At 34.2% G+C, this 19,455-nt stretch overlaps 1 protein-coding gene across 1 annotated transcript in view; it reads left to right on the forward strand.

Moving 5' to 3' along the window:
- LOC104524259 (RB1-inducible coiled-coil protein 1-like) overlaps positions 1-19,118 on the forward strand; it is a gene marked incomplete at its 3' end in the record, with an annotated part of 33,584 nt that extends 14,466 nt beyond the window's left edge. Inside the window, exons 4-12 of the mRNA XM_010167073.1 lie at positions 1,530-1,732; positions 2,983-3,418; positions 6,832-7,002; positions 11,389-11,573; positions 14,006-14,192; positions 14,272-14,353; positions 15,165-15,226; positions 16,364-16,467; positions 18,992-19,118. Of these exons, the coding sequence (XP_010165375.1) occupies positions 1,530-1,732; positions 2,983-3,418; positions 6,832-7,002; positions 11,389-11,573; positions 14,006-14,192; positions 14,272-14,353; positions 15,165-15,226; positions 16,364-16,467; positions 18,992-19,118 (1,557 nt within the window). The remainder of the gene's footprint in view (positions 1-1,529; positions 1,733-2,982; positions 3,419-6,831; positions 7,003-11,388; positions 11,574-14,005; positions 14,193-14,271; positions 14,354-15,164; positions 15,227-16,363; positions 16,468-18,991) is intronic.
- Positions 19,119-19,455: the final 337 nt, after the last annotated feature.

Consider the following 19,455-nt stretch of genomic DNA (forward strand, 5'->3'; position numbering starts at 1 on the left):
TTAACTACAAAGTGATAGAAATTTGTAATAGCTTTTGATTTCCTTGGTGTTGCATGTTGCATAGGTATGTTTGTATATTCATTGTGTATCAGCTGATAGCTTAGATACAAGTGTTCTGAAGGACAGTGGAATTTTGTCATGCTGCTTGAAACAAGGCTTGGACTTTTGAAAAAAGGGAGAGTATTCATAATTTCTAGGTTTTTTCAATATTAATTCTGAAATGTTTGGATAAAATGGTCTGCAGTTTTGTGGTTTATTTTGGACAGAAGTGTTGCTGGGCTCTAGATTTTTTTTTCTGTACGCATATGTACTGCTAACCGTGTGTTCAGCAGCAAATGCATTCTGAAATATACCAATGTGATGGGTTTTTAACAGTTTTCTCACTGTATTTATATAACTTGTTTCTCCATGCATGGTTTTCTCACATGAACTATAGCAGAGGAAAGTTATGTGTTCAGTCCTAGTTTAACAGTATACTTAACCTGCAAAAAGTAGTAAGACTTTCTTTCTTGGAGAGTAGGTAGATATTAAAACCCGACATACGAGTATACTCAGGAGAATATTTTCCATGTTGTATGTTATTGATAAAGTAGTAAGCTGAAGAATTTATTGTATGACTTTTGGTTTACTTTCTCATTTTGGTATTTGAGTAGTAGGCACTTTGAGGGAGACAGTCTCTTAAGTTGGTAAAATAGTTACTCTTCTACTAGTAGTTAAAACTTTGGAATTTAATATAATAGGCATTGCTGTTTAGTGCATTTTGAGTAAGATACAGTACTTACCATTTTAGGTCTCTTTTAACTCTGCTAAGTTGGGTGTTAAATTGGTTCTCACCTCCTTATGGCAGTAAAATGCTGCTATGTCATCCAGTTCTTTAACAGAAAAGCTTCCACGTTGGTTTAAATATAGTAAGTTTCAGGGTGTGTTTTAGAGTTTTGTGGACACTCTGCACTGCTACTCATCATGTTGCATCTGGTTTATTAATCAATGGAAGACTGCAATTGATTACTTGCCCTGCTGTTTTCCTCATGCATCTCTTCCTGCATCTGTGCATCTGTGCTTCTGCATCTTGCAATTCATTGTCTTGTTCTGAGCTTCTGCTTGGCTCATCAATAGTTTTCTCCTTAATGGACATTGTTTGCCAGCTCAAATTCAATCAGATTACTACAGGCATTATTATTCATGCATGTGTGCACTGAATGTTTTATATTAGCAGCATTCCATAGAATCATAGAATGGTATGGGTTGGAAGGGACCTTTTTGGAAATGCAGCTTTCACCTGCCTGTTTTGAAGATATTTCTCAGTAAATCATATATACATTTTTTCTTTGTCATCTAATTAATTTTTTAAAGGAATAAAGGAAGGGGGGTTTTTGTGAAGTTTTAAGGTGTACAACTTTTTAGCTGTCTAAATTTAACACCTTATGTCAGTATTTTCTAAATGTCTCGCTTTACTGTGATAACTATATGAAACATTAATAATCTGAAGTGATTTGCATTGGTGGATTTTTTGTTTGTTTGTTTTGCAGGAAATGTATGAGGTTGCCAAGAAACTTTGCTCCTTTTGTGAAGGTCTTGTACATGATGAACATCTTCAGCATCAAGGCTGGGCTGCTATAATGGCCAACTTGGAAGATTGTACATACTCTTACCAAAAGCTACTTTTCAAGTTTGAAAATGTATATTCAAGCTATTTGCAGTCCATAGATGATATCAAGTTGAAACTTACACAGTAGGTTTGCCATTAAACCTCAGCCTCAATCTCCAGAGTTACTGTATTTTAAACTTATTTTCCAAGTGTTATAAGTTTGATGCTAGTTCTAATTAATCAAACATGTATTTATTTGTTTGATTATGTGTCATGGAGAACAGTTTTTTTCTGTTCTATGCTAGTAATTTTTTTAACTTAGTTTTTTTCCTTGTATTCATCAGCACACAGAAACCTGTATTGAATTATGTGGAAGATACATTCATTAATGAACAGCTGTTTAAGAGCTGGAGTCTTTCCAAATGTGAAATAGCTAGATAATAAATGTAGACATTAATCAGCATTAAAATACATATTTGCACTTTTGAATTAATTGGTTTTTAATACACTTAAGCAGATATTAAGAATTATGATCTATGTTGAAAGTATGAAGTCATGGCACAGACTTTGGGTGTATATGTATACCTTTGAGGATGGAGGAGGGTGTGTGTTTATGTGCGTGTGTATGTGTATATATACATATATCCTGGAAACTCTGGATGTTACTTCAAGGAAAATCTTTGATATCTGTCTGAACATTATAGTATTATGGTATTACTATGAGTGCTTTGCCTAATAGAGTATAAGTGGATGTTGGATACTTAAAGAAATAAAAGCATAAATGTGTTTTAACTTTAAAGAAAAAAAAAGTTGAACTTTATAGCTTTTACCAGATATATAGAAACTATTCAAACTTTGCAAAAGTAGTTGGCCAGAAGACACTCAATGTTTGCTAATAAGCATTGGTATTCATGCAGATCGGAAGCATAAAAGTCCCAATTGTGTGTTTTAAAAAAAAGAACATGTCTCAGTTTGTCAAACTGTCCTATTTTTATTGCATTATAAACATAAGTTTACTTGGAAGCTTAGAATGCTTGTTCCCATCCCTGGAGGTATTTTAGAGTTGTGTAGACATAGTGCTTAGGGACACGATTTAGTCGAGAACTTGTCGGTGTGAGGTTAATGACTGGACTTGATGATCTTAAAGGTCTTTTCCAATCTGTGCGATTCTGTGACTTCATATTTGGCAGTGGAAGAGAACAAAAGTTGTAACTACTTTAACTGTCCTCTCATGATGTTGATACTGAACACCATATGAACAAACTAATTTTGAAATCTGCTTCAATTCTAAAATAAATAGTACTTTATGTTTCAAGTGGCTTATATCTAAGTTTTTGTGTCACATTGGCTTCTAGATACTGATGGTCTTTTTCTTTTCACCCTTTTTAAAAAAGCTTGGGTTCTGCTGTTTCTATCATGGCCAAGATACCACTGCTGGAGTGCCTAACAAGACATAGTTATAGAGAGTGTTTAGGAAGACTGGATTCTTCAGCTGAGCATGGAGGGGCAGAAAGTGAAGAAACTGAGGATGGGAAATCTCCTGAATTGGTGCTTTATCCTGATACATCTAAAGTGAACAATAAATCAATGTTAGCCTCGTTTTGCAAGTCAGTTGAACATTCAGCTTTGGAAAGCACAGATCCTGAAAACGTAAAAGATGTTAAAGAATCTGGTCAAAGTGCTACTGTCCAGGACAATGAAACATCAGTAGAATTGAAAGATGATGATCAGCCTTCCTTCAATGTGTCTTTGTTAGACTGGATAAATGTTCAAGATAGACCTAATGATGTTGAATCACTGGTCAGAAAATGTTTTGATTCTATGAGCAGGGTAAGTTAACAATTTTTAAAAAATCAAATTATATTCCATTGAATGTTGCTGTTTATTTTCCAGATGCCAGTGTTTTTGAAGTAGTTCAACTTTTTGTAACCAGTTTCTCAGTTAACTTTCTGAATGGAGACCAAAGCAGAGAGGCTGGGGAGGGGGTGAAGGTGTGGAAAGAGTTCTTGAGTGTTAAGAATTTGATCTTTAGGAAAATCTATACTTACACAATGAATGTGTGTTATCTTGTTTGTTTCTCAAGTAGCTATTCATGTTGGAAAGCCAGTAGCTTCTTGTAGCATACCAGTAAAGTGACTTTACTTCTTTCTGTGCCATTTTCATAGAAGTTACGTTTATAATGAAAGTACAGACTTTCATGGACCAAAGTTAATGTTCTTTGTGAAAATACTGAAGCCTTTGTTAAAATACAGGACAAATTCGTGTGGTTAATTGTGGCAAATTTACATATTCTCTATATATGCTTTCTTCATTAGCTGATACAGATGCACTCAGAAGAGCTCAACATATCAGTTTGTATTTCTGCTGCTGGTCGAGTAAAATATCGCTCACTTCTTTTACTTTCCAAAATGATTAATTTAACCAGTGAGCATTATAACCTTTTAAAAACTTTTTACCTAGCAATTTCCTTCTTTCTTTGCTTTCACTGTAGCTCATATTTCTTACATTGTCTAGCCTAGTTTGCATATGTAAATGAAAAAAAAAAAAAACAAACCAAACCACTTTAGTTAAATACTTATTGTACCTTTTTTGATCAGCTTGTAGTCTTATCTGACATACATAACATGTTTTAGAGAGCTGTCTTTTAGTTATGTACTTTTCTGTCCTTACCTTATTATCTAAAACTAGGCTGAGATCCTTTATTTCAAATAACTTCAGCTGATTGTGTTGGGGAAAAAATGTGTTTGCTTCTGCAAAAATGAAGTTTCTTATTGTTTTCTTGGCATAAGCAGAATCGTCAGGTAGTGAAATTGCTTTAGTCAAACTGTTCTGGCCACTACCAGAACAACTGTGATCAATCTTGATCTATTTTGGTTCACAAAAAACTCAAAGCTTTGAAGTAATGTGATATTTCCTAGTTTTTCTTAAGAAAACATTAATTTACCCTATTTAGATGGCAGCAAAGACAAAGGATTGAATCTTTGCCTACCATTGATTTAGAATTAGTTTCCAAACAGAATTGGCCTGTAGCTGAAAAGGAAAAGAAATTACTACATATCTTGCAATTCAATTGCTCCTTTAGTATTTGAGGTGACACTTTAACATTGCAAGCTAGAATAAATAAAATGGCACTAGGGTTTTGGTTTTTTAAAAATGTTTTTTCCCCCCTTATTCTCCCCATGCTCTTTGCTTGGAAATATGAACTATACAAATGGTTTGTGATTGCAATTCTTATTTGAAGCTGTGAATTCAGTTAAGATTTGCATGAAAGTATAAAGTAGTAGAGTATGAACTTTATACCTTTGATACTGGTAGTCTGGAAAGAACTGGCGTGTTGCACAAAGTGGTGCTAGGTATCTGGTTCTTCTAACCTTTGGGTGTTTCTACAGAATGACACTTCTAATTGCAGAAAGCTAAGCTGCAGCAAAAGCACTGGTTAAGTAGAAGCTAACCAGATGTTGCTGTTAAGTGCTGTTGTAGCCACTTAAATAAAAGTCTTTACCTTTCCTAACCTGTTAAGATGAGGATAGCAATGTTATCTACCAGTGAGAGTAGAATTGAGTGCTACAGATGCAATTAGGTCAAAGATGGGATAAAAAGAATGGATAGAGGAAATAAATTACAGGGTGGAATTAGAGGAATAGATTATTATTTTTTTTTTTTTTAAGAAGAGAGAAAACAAAATTGGTTTATGAAGGTAAAAAGGAAAAAAGGAAAAAAAAAAAAAACAACTCACCATATGATCTTTAGTATTTTGTCTGTCAAGAAACTGTTTGGGATGCTGCAGTGGAGTAATTCAGGATGCCACAGTGGAGTAATTGTGAATAGAATAGCAATGAACATGATCCTATAAAAACAATGTGGTTTAATCCCAGAGACTATTTTTATTACTGGTTCTTGAAGATTGACAACTCACTTGAGAAAGACCAAGATTCATAAGACCATTCATAACATACTAAAAATTGACCTTTGCAATCTTCAGAAAACTTTGATGTATGTTATCACACTAGTAATAACATTAATTATTAATATCTGAAAACTTCTGGTCTAATTACCAGATTCTAGTACTTCCCCTTATGGTCTTGTTTGTTTGCTTTTATTTATTTGTTTTGGGTTTTTGTTTGAAGAGAATGAAAGACCTGTTCTCTGTAGTTTCTCTTCAATTTGTAATTCTTTTCCTCTTAAAGTTCCTCTGTCTATACCCTGGAAAGGTGTTTCCAGAATGAGAAAGTGCTGCATATGAAAGCTTTTATACAGTTAAATAATAGATTGAGGGGAAAATAGTACTTTTATTTATGCTAATATTGATTCATGTAAGAGGCTTCTTTTCAGAGAATTAATTTGTGTGCTCTGTGATGTGAGCAGCATTATACCTGGATGTTGGCAAAAGAAGCCCGTGTTGTGACAGCTAGTATGATCTCACAGGACATACTCTTGTATAATAGGTGGCATACCATAACCATTTTAGATACATTTGGATAATTTTTTTCATATTCTGCTAGCACCTAATAACCTAATGGTTATTTTCCTAACTTATTTGTTCTAGGTTTAGGGTAAACTCTGTCCTATATAAGTTGTTGCAATAACCTGTATTGTTTTTAAAACAAAGGAAATAGACTTATTTACTTCACTACTCTTACACTGAAGCTTGCAAGAGTTAACGTTAATATCTGTGAACTTTGGTAGCCTCTTAATGTTTCAAACACTTTTTTCTGGATAATGACCTGTGAAGGAATAATTTTAAAAATGTGTTTTTATTAGGAAAAAAGTATTGCAAATGTGTTATTTTTCCATAGCTTGTTTTACAGTTACTTAGAAGTGATCTGTTTTCTAAGGAATCAATTAAAACATTCATTTAGTGGGAAAAGGCTAATGGATCTTGCAGCTTTTTGACAGTACCTTCCCTACTGCACTTCCCTATTGAGTCACATTCATCACTTGTTTTGATTGTAGCTCTGTGAACTGTGTTCCAATGTTAGCTTTAAACTACTTCTTCCCCACCTCCTGACCCTGTCTTGTCCCCTCAGCTAATATTCCTTCCCCTTGTAAGGATCCCGATTTGAATGATGGTCTGGTTGGAATACTTCAAAGAAATTCATGCTGTGATATAAAATTCACAGACTCGTTAACTCAGAACTCTGAAACAGATGTTTCATAAAATATTAAAGTTATTAAAACTCATCTAGCTAGCTTGCATCATCTTTCACTATATCAACTGCTAATAAACTTTTTTTTTTCCTCAGCTTGATCCAAGGATCATTCAGCCCTTTCTGGCAGAATGTCGACAAACTATCGCCAAACTAGATAATCAGAACATGAAGGCTATTAAAGGCCTTGAGGATAGGCTCTATGCATTGGACCAGATGATAGCAAGCTGCAGCAGACTAGTGAATGAACAAAAAGAACTTGCTCAGGTAATACACCTCGGTTTGAAACATTGGAGGATGGTAGATTTTTTGATATGTGTATTCTGTTAAAGATTACGATGAAACAATGGCATGTCTTAATGTAAGATAGTTTTCAACTTAACACACTGGAGATGCTCAAAAAGGTGCTATATTCATAATACTTAGACATTTAAGTGTTGGTAGATTTAACATCTTGTGGTTGTGTTTTCAGCTCGAAACTCCAACTACTACTTTAATTTAAATACTTTTTAAAAACACTAAGGCTGTTGAAAATGCAACAGTGGGGTGGTGGACAGCACTGGAACTTAAATAAAGGACTTATATTTATGTTGCTTCATCTGTATTGGAGGAAAAAGTCATTCTACAAAATAAAATTGTCTTAAAATATCCTAGATTTAATGCAGTAGGAACATGCAGAGCTTTAGTTCACTGCAACTTTGTCAACTGCACATTAAGCTGTATATTTTTATAGCTAAAGAATTCCTGTCTGCATTTTCTTGGTTATAAATTGGAAAAATATGTTTAATGCCAATTCGGCCAATCGGCATTCTCATAAAAGCACCAGTGTAAAATTGCTGGCTTCTGAGATACATCAGTATATGGTATTTTTTCTGGAATATGATACATCTAGCGTAATTTTATTTTAGAAATTGTTTCTTCTGTATGAGTAAGAATCACTTAGGATATGGTAAAACTTAAAATCTTTGAAAATACTGTTTAAGGTGTTTCTTGTTGTGTTAAGGTATATCTTGTTAAATCTCGTGAATGGTTCACAAACAGGTTGTGCTGTGTTTATGTAACATTTTGCATATTAATACAGAAAGCTGCTGAAAAAAATAGGATGTGATGAAGGTACCTTGTTTGCAACTAAAAGTACGTTCAAATCTGTATGTGGTCATTATCTGATATTCAGATTTTTCACCATTACATCAAAACTGGGACAGTGAAGAAAGACATTTATTTTATACCAATATGCAATCAGAAATCATTAGTAGGAGCAAGTGAATGATGTTGTCTCCTTGTTGTGGGGTGGTTAAATCCCCCTTTTGAGGAGGAGAGAACTGGGCTGACATTCACATAGGACCCAAGCTTCCTACTCCAGCCTCTGGCTGGTACATAAAGGTGGGTGCTACCAGTGCTTCTGACAGCACTGTTTAAAAGTGGAGCCTATCTTCAGGTAATTTCAGTGAGTAAGTTTAGAAGTTTGCTAATTTCAGTGTTTATATTGTAGGCCAGTACTAAATCCAAGGGAATTTAGCATGATGGGAAAGCTACTCTTCCATCCCTGTGTTTGGTGGCCCAATGGTGTGAGTGCTGGTTTTAGCTGTGTTCCCTCTTTAGTTGAATGAAGAGAGCCTACTTCAAGTTTACCAATCCCACTTTTGAGTGAGATGCCTAAAAGTAAAGATACTTTGACACCTTGTTTAAATGCCACTGTAAATTTAGAATTTGTACCTTTTGAAGGCTTGTCAGAGACCTGTAACTTTCAAATCTTCATCTTTGCCTTTTCTTTTTTTAAACTGTCTGTTCCTTTACTTATGATACAGGGTTTTTTAAGAACAGTCAGATAAAATGTGATAGTGTTTGTTTTTTTTTGTTCTGGGATTTGTTTTTTTTTTGAAGCTACAAATAACTAAATATTTGTAGTTAAACAACTGAGTAAGTGTACTAGTAGATACTTTTATCCCTTGATTTTTTATTTGAGTTTTAGGAATTATTTTTGTACCAGTCTTTGCAGTTGTTTGGATAGTGTTTAGAAAAAAATAGATACTTGTAAGGTAATAGAGGTGGTATCATGTTACTCATTCAAATGATAGTCTGCATAGAAATCTAAGAAGAATGTTGAAGTGCAAGGGTTTGATTATATTTAAAAATACAGGTGAGGACTTGTGTATTTTTAAAGGTAGCGCTCACAGTTTGTGTGATAACTGTTAATCTTTGATGTTATCTAAAAAAACCCCAAAAAAACAACTTGTTATTTTCCTTTACCTCACACCTATCAGCAGTGAACTATTTCTGTTCATAAAGCAATAAAGTGGATGAAGAAGGATAAGGAATATCTCAATGGTAATCCCATTGGCAGTATTTATATTAGAAAATGTAGGCTTTTTTTTATGCCACACCAGAAAAAGCTGATGTTCTATCCAGAATTTGAGTTGACTTTCTAGTCCAACCTCAGTTCATTATTAAAATTCAAACCAAACTTACCCCATGGAACAAAGTCATCTGCTGCTAGAATGCCTCACTGCTTAGTTAATTTGCTTGTTCCTGGACCTGTCTTAAGAGTTCTTTTGCTTCCAGTCAGTCTTTTCAATTAACTAACCATTAAACAGCCTTATATGAAAAATTATGTCTTGAGTTATGTAGTTGAATAGTTTATCTCCAACCCCTAAGGTTTAATGTGGAAAGCTGCTTTGTTAAATTAAAAAACTATTTTTCTCTGTGGAAGCTGTAATTAGTAACATAAACTATAGAATTGTGGTCAGTAGGTGGCATTGTGTGATAAGAGTATGCCTCTAGAAAATTTAGAGCCTCTCTAATCTTTCAGTGTGATTCTGCCCTATAGCTTATCCTTTCCAAAATTTTCTTGTTTGATTTTTTTTTAATTACCTTATTAGTAGTGAAGCTTTTCAAAACATTTTGTTACATCCAAATGAATTTCCATCGGTTGGGTTCATAGGAGTATTACTCTTCTATTAGCTCTGTTAAACATAGTCCAAAAAACAGGTCCACAATTTATTGGGGTTCACCCACCTTTTTTTTTTTGGTCATTTTACTGCAGTTTTTCTTAACTGGCCTTTTTTTAGATTATTGAGATTTTTCTTTCTGATTGGCATACTAGGGTAATTTCAGTTTAAATTTTATTGTAAGGATGGTTCCACAGATACAGAAATGGCAAAAGATACTCAAATTCGTGAATAGCCTTTTGGAACTGAGAGTAAAGCTGGAGGGGATTTTCTGCCTCACTGCATCCAGTTTTGTGTAACTTCAGGCTCTGTACCATGAGATTAATTTAAAAAGCTTAGTGAGCTGCTTTTTAAACACAATTATTTTCTTGGCTTCTCTGTTCCTGTTACAAAGTTGTATAGAATCTGATTGTCCTAATGTTTATAAACATCTATTAATCATAGATCTTACTGTTCTTGGCTAGTTCAAATCTATATGCTCTCATACCTATGCGATTGGTGCTTGACAGTTCCCTGACGATTATCACAGCATCTTTCTTCAACGTCTCTGTCTTCCTTGACTAAACAACCCAAATTCTTTTGATGGGGCCGTCTTCTTCGTCATCTCAGTAACTGTTCTTCCCACCTTTTCTGATTTCCATTCACTTGGCTTGGATAATACACACAGTTCAAATGTTTGCAACCTGCTTTTGTTTCCCAGAGGGTCCTCACTCATTCATTATGTACTCAAATATGAGTACATAAGTTGCTCAGAGCCTGACTCTTCAGTATTCTCTTCCATCTTCAGTGTACATCATCTTCCTTTTCATTACACTTAATATAGTTGTTTGATACTTTGATTTCTGTGTTGTTCTAACTAGCATACATTTATTGCAGGTTTTGCAGATGTGCTTTTTAACATCTTATGACAAATTTGCTGATTTGATACTGAATGTAAAGCAATGACAGTGGTTTCATTTCTCATCAGTTTTGTATAACTATGGTTTACTGTTCTCATCAACTTCAGCTTCAGAAACATTTTAAATTATTGTATGGTTTTGAATTCTTTGATAGGACAGCAAAGGCTTAATAAACAAGTTTGTAGAACTGTAATTGGCTCTCTAAGGCAGTCCATCTTGCCTGTTTTGTTCCTCACGCTTTTAGGGGTTGCCTGTTACCATCCACAACAGATAATTCTTTGCTATGCCCAACTCCTACAGGCAAATAAGATGTCTAGCTGCAATCTTGGCTCTCAAGAAGAATTCGTTTCATTTATTCATTTCTTCATGCAAAAAATACATTCTTTAGCCCACAGGAGTACTGAATGTGCTGTCAGTTGATGTTAAGTCTTGCGTATACCAGAAGTTAACAAGCTGGTTGTTTACGGAAATCAGATTGATGGTTGATCCCCTCCATCCTAGTAGACACTTTTCTGCTGCAGTAACTTTTGTGATCTTTCACTGGTATTGATTAGTTTTGTAAAGTTCTTATAGGGTTGTGTTGATAACTGTTTGGGAGAGGAATACCAGATAAGATTTATTTGGACTGGATTATGGAATGAAAAGAAAGCAACTTTTGACACTTCTCTGTGTAGCATTCTGTTATACTCCTGAATGGTCACAGTATGTTTTTTAAAACGCTTGCATTCTTACAGAGAAGGTGGATCACTTCCATGCTTTTTGGTTGTCACAAAGCTCATGTAACAAATGTGTCTCTTTTCCTCTAGGGATTTTTGGCTAATCAGAAGAGAGCTGAGAACTTAAAAGATCCTTCTGTGCTGCCTGATTTGTGTTTGAGTCATGCAAATCAGCTGATGATTATGTTAACTAATCACAGAAAACTGTTAGATATTAAGCAGAAATGTACCACTGCCAAACAGGAGCTTGCAAATAATCTACAAGTCAGACTGAAGTAAGTTACAACTTTTCAATTTCATATTGCTTCCACTTGCATCAAGACTGTTTAAAGAATGTGTGTCATAAGAGTATCTTTGATAATGCATAGAGTTCTCGTTAATGGGAGAGAAAATAAAAGTTGGGTCACTTCAGTTTGTATATGAAGTTACTTGTAAGTTTGAAACGAAATATTATTTTAAGATAAACTTTTCTTGGAGTTTAAATGGTCTTCATACAATTCCCTCTCCTCTCATCAACATCTGAAGTTGTCAGTATCTTATTTAAAATTTGGCAATTATATTGATGTTTTCAAAGGATTATAATAAGCATAAGTGAAACACTCTTCAGTAGCTTGTGATCACATCAAAGCAGAAAAGTATGCCTGTAGTTTGATTTACTTGTAGTACATGGAAAATAATTATATCCAGTCACAGTCAGTAAAAATGGCAATTTTTCATGTAAGCATCATTACTGTATAACATGGAAGGCAGTATGTAGTCTATATTGCTCAGTGGGAAATACAGTTTTTCACCCCATTACACTTGAATAATTAAGCTTTAGATAATTTGCCATATCAGATACATAGGAAAACTATACAGTTTAATTCTTGGAAGAAAAAACTTTGCTTATGTTAGCAACAAATAATTAGAAAATTATTTAAAATTAGAAAATTATTATTGCATGCTGGATACCCATCAAATAGATTTATGCAAATAATTAGAAAATGTTGTGACCATGTTAGACTTGCATGCTGGATACCCATCAAATAGATTTATTTTTTTATTGCAGTTTGTATAGACAAGGCAAATATAAGGTGCAGGAAGAAGTAAAACAGAATGAACAGTGCACTAGCAACGAAGATCCTGTTGTTTGTAAAATAGATTACTGCTAGGTAAATCAAAATGTGAATTTGTCTTTGTTGCCTATGCATCTGCTCTTACCATGATGAAAAGGTGACTTTTTTGCACTTTTTTCACTGTAGCAGGTGTTTAGGGATGGTACATAGAACCTAGGTTGCCATAAATATCACTTTTATTTCCTATATGTTAAAGTATTTGTGTAGTATGCACTTAATTCGTAAGTTGTTAGAGGAAAGGACTTGCATCCCTTTGTAAGGAACAAGCTAGTGAGGTGTGAGGAGTGAATGCAAAGAGAAGATCTGAAGAGAAGAATAAAGCATAGATGTTAAAAAACCAAAACAAAACCCAACAAAAAACCAATCCCTGTGTTTTGGGTCAAACCAAAGGTTCTAGCTTGTCTTCGCTAACAGTTAATACCAAATGACCATAATAGGAATCAAATAATGAGGAAAGAACGTAAACCTAACTATATGTAAACATTCTTAGAGGAGAATATCCTATCTAAAAGCAGCTCTTCTGTGTTTAATTACTGATGTAGGGCTTTTTCCATGAACTGGTCCAACTTTTTGAATCCACAGAGTCCTGTTTTTTGCAAGTTCCACAACATAACTATATGTTGTGTGGAAAATGTAATTCCCATTGTGCTTTGAACTGGCCGCTTGTTGGCTTTGTGTAATGCCCTCTTTTTATTTCTTACTACTTGTTACTATGAAAAAGTTAACAGTGTATGTCTTGTGGTTTCTCTGTTAGTATATGTTCCTAGTTGCTTAATGTTTACATGTTTGTATTTGTTGTTTCACTTTTACTTCACTTCTGTCAATAAAAACAATTTTTTTTTTTTTTTTTTTTTTTTTTTTTTTTTTTTTTTTTTTTTTTTTTTGTTACCTATGGGGTATACTTTTACCTTATGCCTTCTCTGGTGGCAGAGTTGCTACCTGTAATGCTTCCCTTCAAACGCACCAGTTGATCACCTTTTCAGTAGTTGCCTTGTGATTTAGTTATGTTGGTGTCTGTGCTTGAAATTAATGTATTGATTGTATTAATAAGGCAATTGAAGATGTGGTTACAAGGTGTGAGAATTTCTGTGTTACAGGGGCTGTTATTTGTAGTGCATGAGTAGATGATGTGAACTTCCCAGACAGTGTTTTAATCTTATTTCTTTGACAATATCCCTACCCTTAAGATTTCTTGCTAATGCTTTTCAATAAATATTTTTAAGATTTTTAAACATATTAGTCTGTTCTTTGCCCTGGATGTACCAGCTTTTTAAATTCTTCTGGAGAAAGTTACATTATCATTCCTCCTAAGGTTATGTATACTAAGAGCATTACCCGTCAAAACCAATACCTTAACTCAAGTGGTGGTAAGTGTTCATTTTTTGAGCACTGATATGGATATCTTACTGTGAGAAATTATCAGGGAACTGCAAGGCAACTACTGAATTCTAAAGTGCTTGGTACTTCCAGATAGCCTTTTGTTGTCTCATATAAAATGGTGTTCACTGAGATACGTTGCTAATCTTAATGAAATTTAAGTGCAGAAAAGATGACTAAGTTGTTGTCTTCTAAAGTGTAACCTACTTTTATAGGTGGTGTTGTTTTGTAATGCTTCATGCTGACCAAGATGGAGAGAAACTACAAGCCCTGCTTCGTCTTGTAACAGAGCTCCTAGAAAGGGTCAAAGTTGTAGAGGCTCTCAGTACTGTTCCTCAAATGTACTGTCTAGCTGTTGTTGAGGTTGTGAGGAGAAAAATGTTCATAAAACACTACAGGGAGGTAAGTAAGGAAAACTTTGAGACCAAACCTTTGTGTCAATGTATAAACTAACAAATATCTACATATTTTCCCTCAACAGTGGGCGGGTGCTTTAATAAAAGATGGGAAACACCTATATGAAGCTGAAAAGGCAAAAAGGGAATCTTTTGGTAAACTATTCAGTAAGTACTTTCTTTTCTGTGAAATCAGAATTGTGATTACATATGACTTGTCTTTGTAGTTTAAATACCTATATATTTTTTTATAACTTAAATAGGAAATACATGCAGTGTGCCAGATGGTCCTATTATGAAAATATTTTTCTGTTAATCAAATTAATTAACTGTTTCATATAGATCATCCAAAATACTGTGAAAATTCTAATTAGTTTAATGCTTATAAAAGATGATATTTCTAATTATTGCATTTGAATGCAGTTTCTGTTTGAACTCTGCAAGTTCTTTTAAATAACACTTTTTAAACCATTACTGAATGTTGGAGTGTTGCTACAGCTTCCTTTATACTACTTCAGAAAAGAAACAAGAATCAAGACCTGTGTCTAAAGAGCTTGACTACAAGTTAAAAAAAAAAAAAAAAAAAAAAAGGAAAAAAAGTTGCTGGTAAAAGAAATCTGATTACCTTTTTTTTTTTTTTCCTTCAAAGTCTGCAACTTATATTCTGAATGACTGCTAAAATAAGAAAATTGAGCAAAAGGCTATAAAAATTTTGGAAAGGAGATTAGCAAGATTACAATGAAAATTTCAAAAAGGATTTGAGGCTTTTGCAGGACTGAATGTTACAAAGAGGCTTAAATTAAGTGAGAAGTTTTACGGGGATGGTGGGTTTTGTGTGAAGTTCTGTGATCACTTGCAATTTTTATGTTGTCAAGAAATGGCATAGTTAATGGTGCTTACTGCAGTAGCTTAATTGTTTCTCTTGAGGCATGGTGTGTATGTTGCATTTCCTTTAAATAATGATTTTTTCTTTGCTCAGGGAAGTCTTTTCTAAGGAATCGTTTGTTTAGAGGACTTGACTCCTGGCCTCCATCCTTTTGTGTATGTACTCAATATATTTTTGGGTTTTACTTCATTTTAATAAAAAGTACTTTCATAAATTAAAAACTAAGATTAATTCATTGAAATTATATGTCTGTCACATTGCTCTGGCACACATAAAGAAGCTGGGAGCTAGTGCTCTTTGCTATTTCAGGTGATCTGTATTAACATTGGTTTGTAACTTGCAGTGTGGTGGGAGAAGAACTGTCAACTCATTTTTAAGGGGGAGTCTGTGGTATTGAACAAAAAATTACTGTCAGTGATCAGAAAAAAGTAGCCAGGAGGAGGGATAATTTGATCCTCTCTTTTGAATCATACAGCCATAAGATTAATCTGATAGTAAAAGCAAGTAAAAGGATTTCATGTTCTTTTATAACCACTAAGTAAGGAATGGAAAAGCATTTTCATCTCTTTATTGTTTAGTAACGTGAAGGCATGAAAAAGTATAGCTGTATTCAAGCAATGCCCGTTAACTTCGATTTCATACAGCTTGCTTAACATAAGTAAGATAACTTTCCCTGATTCTAATGTTGCCATCTCACTTTGCTTTGTTTAACCTTTTCAGCTTATCCTTTGCAGATTTTTTTAAAGGATACTTGGAAAAATAAGAATGCATATTTCAGTGTTTCCTTATTGGGTTTGTGTGGCTGGGTTTTGACTCCATCTCAGCCAGACCAATGCAGTTTTGAATACTGAACTGCATTATTACTTGACTGTATGTTTAGCAGCTCAATAAATAAAGCTTCAGTGCCATTTCTTATCCCTTAACTTTTTAAACACATCATTAATGTTTCTGAAGCTTGATAGTAGGAAGGAAGTTGGACTAGGTGATTGTCCTAGGTCCCTTACCACAGATACTACTGCCCAGGGCACTATGGATAGTGTAATGACTATAACTGTAAATGATTGTGGGTTTGGTTTTTTTTGTTTGGTTGGTGGTTGTTTTGGTTTTTTTTTTTTTAAGGGAGTGGGGCCAGACATGGTTCCTTTAAAAAAGTTTGAAATCTTTTGAGAGAGAGATCAGCTTAACACCAACTTTTCTGTGTTATTAATTAAGCTCTTTTTTAATCCTTCCTTAGTTATCTTGATATTATTTACCTTAACAACAAGGTGTAAATTAATTTCTTCTTAATACAGACACAAAAACCTCGAAGATTTGACAGTGAGCTTCCAGATATCTCATTAAATGACTTGCAGTTTTTGCAGTCCTTTTGTCCTTCAGAAGTACAGCCGTTACTCAGGTAAGGCACCTTTTTAAACTTTGTATGGTATGGAAATAGCTTCCCCCTGCTCCCACCCCCTTCAGCTCCGCTCCCCAGATCATTTTTCATAAGGAACAGACAGGGATATTTTTTGAACTGATATAATTCTTAAATAATGGTCTTCACTGACTTAATGCAGATACATATTATCTATATGCTTCATGTACTCAAGTATGGTTGATTTAAACACATTTATACTGATGTTGGACATTCCTCTAAGCTTCCTTATAGCTAAAAACAACAACAAAAATATTGTCAGTTTTAAACGGAAATAAACTCATAACTTTGTTTTGTCAGATCAGAATTAGATTGATTTTTTTTTTTTAATTGGTTTTCATTTGCTCTTTGTTAAGTGGTACTCTGGAGGAAATATAAGAAATTTCTTTAGCCCACTATGAGATCATAGAGATCTCCTGTGTTCAATTATTGCTTTTTCTCTAACAGACTGATTTTACTAAAAGGTGTATTCTCTAAGTGCCTCTGCTGTCTATGGAAGTCCATCATTTTGAGCAAAGCTCTATTTCCATTTTTCTTATCTCCCAACAATGAGGCAGACATGCAAATGTAGTCAGGAAAGCTACTGCTCTGTGTCACATGTAACTTGACAGTATTAGTTTCTTATCTAGAACTTGGTGATATCTTCCTGGAAAAGTTAACTGTTGGAGTGAGCCTTCAAACTCCTATCTCTTAAACCTCTAGCAATCAGATAGAGAAATGCCAACCAAGGTAGTGGGCAAGAAGTAGGCAGTAACAAGTTTTATGTAAGGTTCTGTCGGGGAAGTCATCTGTCAGTATGACCACAATCAGGTGCTGCATGTATCATCCTCCTCCTAGAAGAGACCTACAGTTAGAGATTTGTAGATATTCCTTTTTTTCTTTTTTTATTTTCTTTTTTTTTGTTTGTTTTGTTTTGTTTTAAACCCCAAGGCCACAGTCCCAGAAAGGCTGATAAGGTAAATCCAAAAGGTGGATGCTCCGCTGTCATCTGTCAAGTTCACCAGTACGTGTTACTGGTGCACAGTCAAGGAGCTGAATTCTCTGCCTTTATTTTGTACTGGCATTCTCTTTGATTCAGAACTCCTGGCCATCCTTATGGTATTGCTGCTGGAATTAAAAATATATATAGTGAGCTTAGTCTGCTTAATAGTGGATTTGCCCTAGATCATGAAACAGCTGATGTACCCTTTTAATTCCTCTTGTTATATGCTTAGGCTTGCTCTTCAGTGATTCTGCGGGGAAAAAAATGCAAACGGTAGTATCATATTGCTGATATTTGCCTGATTTTTGGGTTTGAGATTTTTACAACCTTCCTGGGAAATTTGGACTGAGTTCAGGAAGAATTTGGCCTTAGTATTGTCTGAAAACCAGTCACTAACTAACCAAACTTTTTTAGTTGGTCCGAATTGTAATGACATAGTTTTCCACTTGATGGCAATAGAGGTGGGTTTATGTCATGTTCCTCCTGGTTTCTGGGCTCAGGATTACATTTGATGGAAATATTGACGATAGTGGTGGACTTGCAACTTGAGTGGGCAAAGCTATCACACACCTTGGTAGACAGTGAGCTTCGGAAGATACTTTAGAGCAGTACTTCCTTGGTATTTTCATTCAACATCTAAAGAGCAAGCAATAGGCAAAATGAGACACAGCACAAAGTCATCTTCTGTCAGCAGTGAACCCCTGAGCTACATAAATAAAATAATGCTCTATTTACTTACAGGGCATCAGTCTTCTGAAATTATATATTTGGGCAGTTATTGAAATACTAATTCTATAAAGACGCACTAGATACCACTTGCCCTATATATTGAATAGAGAATGCAAAATACATTGCATTGTTACTATATTGTTAGTCTAAATGAGCTCCTGCTTCATGATTTCAGTGACTCTGTTTCTGAACAAATTAAAAATTCTGCATATGTGTACTCTCAAGAAAAATGAAATAAATATTGCTTTTCTGGAGGTATAGAAAACTTGCAATCGAAAGCTTATCTTGCAGTACTTGCAATGTGATCACGACACATTAATCAGTCTTTTAATTTAGGTTACCTGTCATGAAAATAAAATAGTAGAGAGTTAATACCTGCTTCAAAGGAAGAGTTGGATTGGAGAGAATCCAACTGGAGAGTAGATTAGAGTCATTTGCAAATGTCAATGAATAGAGTAATTGCTTCAATTACAGATCTAATCACTATCAATTCTCTTCTGTTATTGTAACTGTAGGTACTGCTGGTAAATCCTTTCCTCGGAAGGAAAGACTGACATATTACTTCCTCATCACTGTGTTTATCATTATCTACTCCTTAAAAGCTCTCAGAGTTCTTAATTTAAAACACAAATACCAGGTGGTCTTATTTTCAATGTAAAATAGATTAAATGAAGAAAGTGCAAACTTTATAAAGAGGGAAGCTTAGACTTGTTGGAATATACACATAATCATGTATTTGAATATTAGATTAACAATGTGGGGGAAAAAAAATAATAATGCTATACTGTTTTTAAGGGTTCCCATACTTTGTGACTTTGAACCTCTTCACCAGCATGTACGTGCTCTACATAACCTGGTAAAGGCAGCACAGAGTTTGGATGAAATGTCACAAACCATTACAGACCTGCTGAATGAACAAAAGGTATTTTTGTTTTTCTTTACCAAGAAAAGAGAATATTCTATTCAAAAGACTAGAACATTTTCATAATATTGTTTTATCAGCAACTTCAGAAAGAAACTTTGGTTTTCCAGATGTAAAGATTAGTTGGTCTTATAACTGCATATTAATAATTTCCTTTCTAATTGTGTACTAGTAAATACCCTGAGAATTTTGAGCTCTTCAGTGGGTAAAGCTAGTCTGTCTACAGAATGTTCAAAAGATACTGAATATCTTCTAAACATTTAACAGATGCTTATATTTCACAGAAATTGTAGTAGAATTATTGTTAATTTGTTTTCTGCCATTTTGTCAAGCTTGT

Source organism: Antrostomus carolinensis, unplaced genomic scaffold (assembly GCF_000700745.2).
Source record: "Antrostomus carolinensis isolate BGI_N321 unplaced genomic scaffold, ASM70074v2 scaffold5784, whole genome shotgun sequence".
Classification (NCBI taxonomy): domain Eukaryota; kingdom Metazoa; phylum Chordata; class Aves; order Caprimulgiformes; family Caprimulgidae; genus Antrostomus; species Antrostomus carolinensis.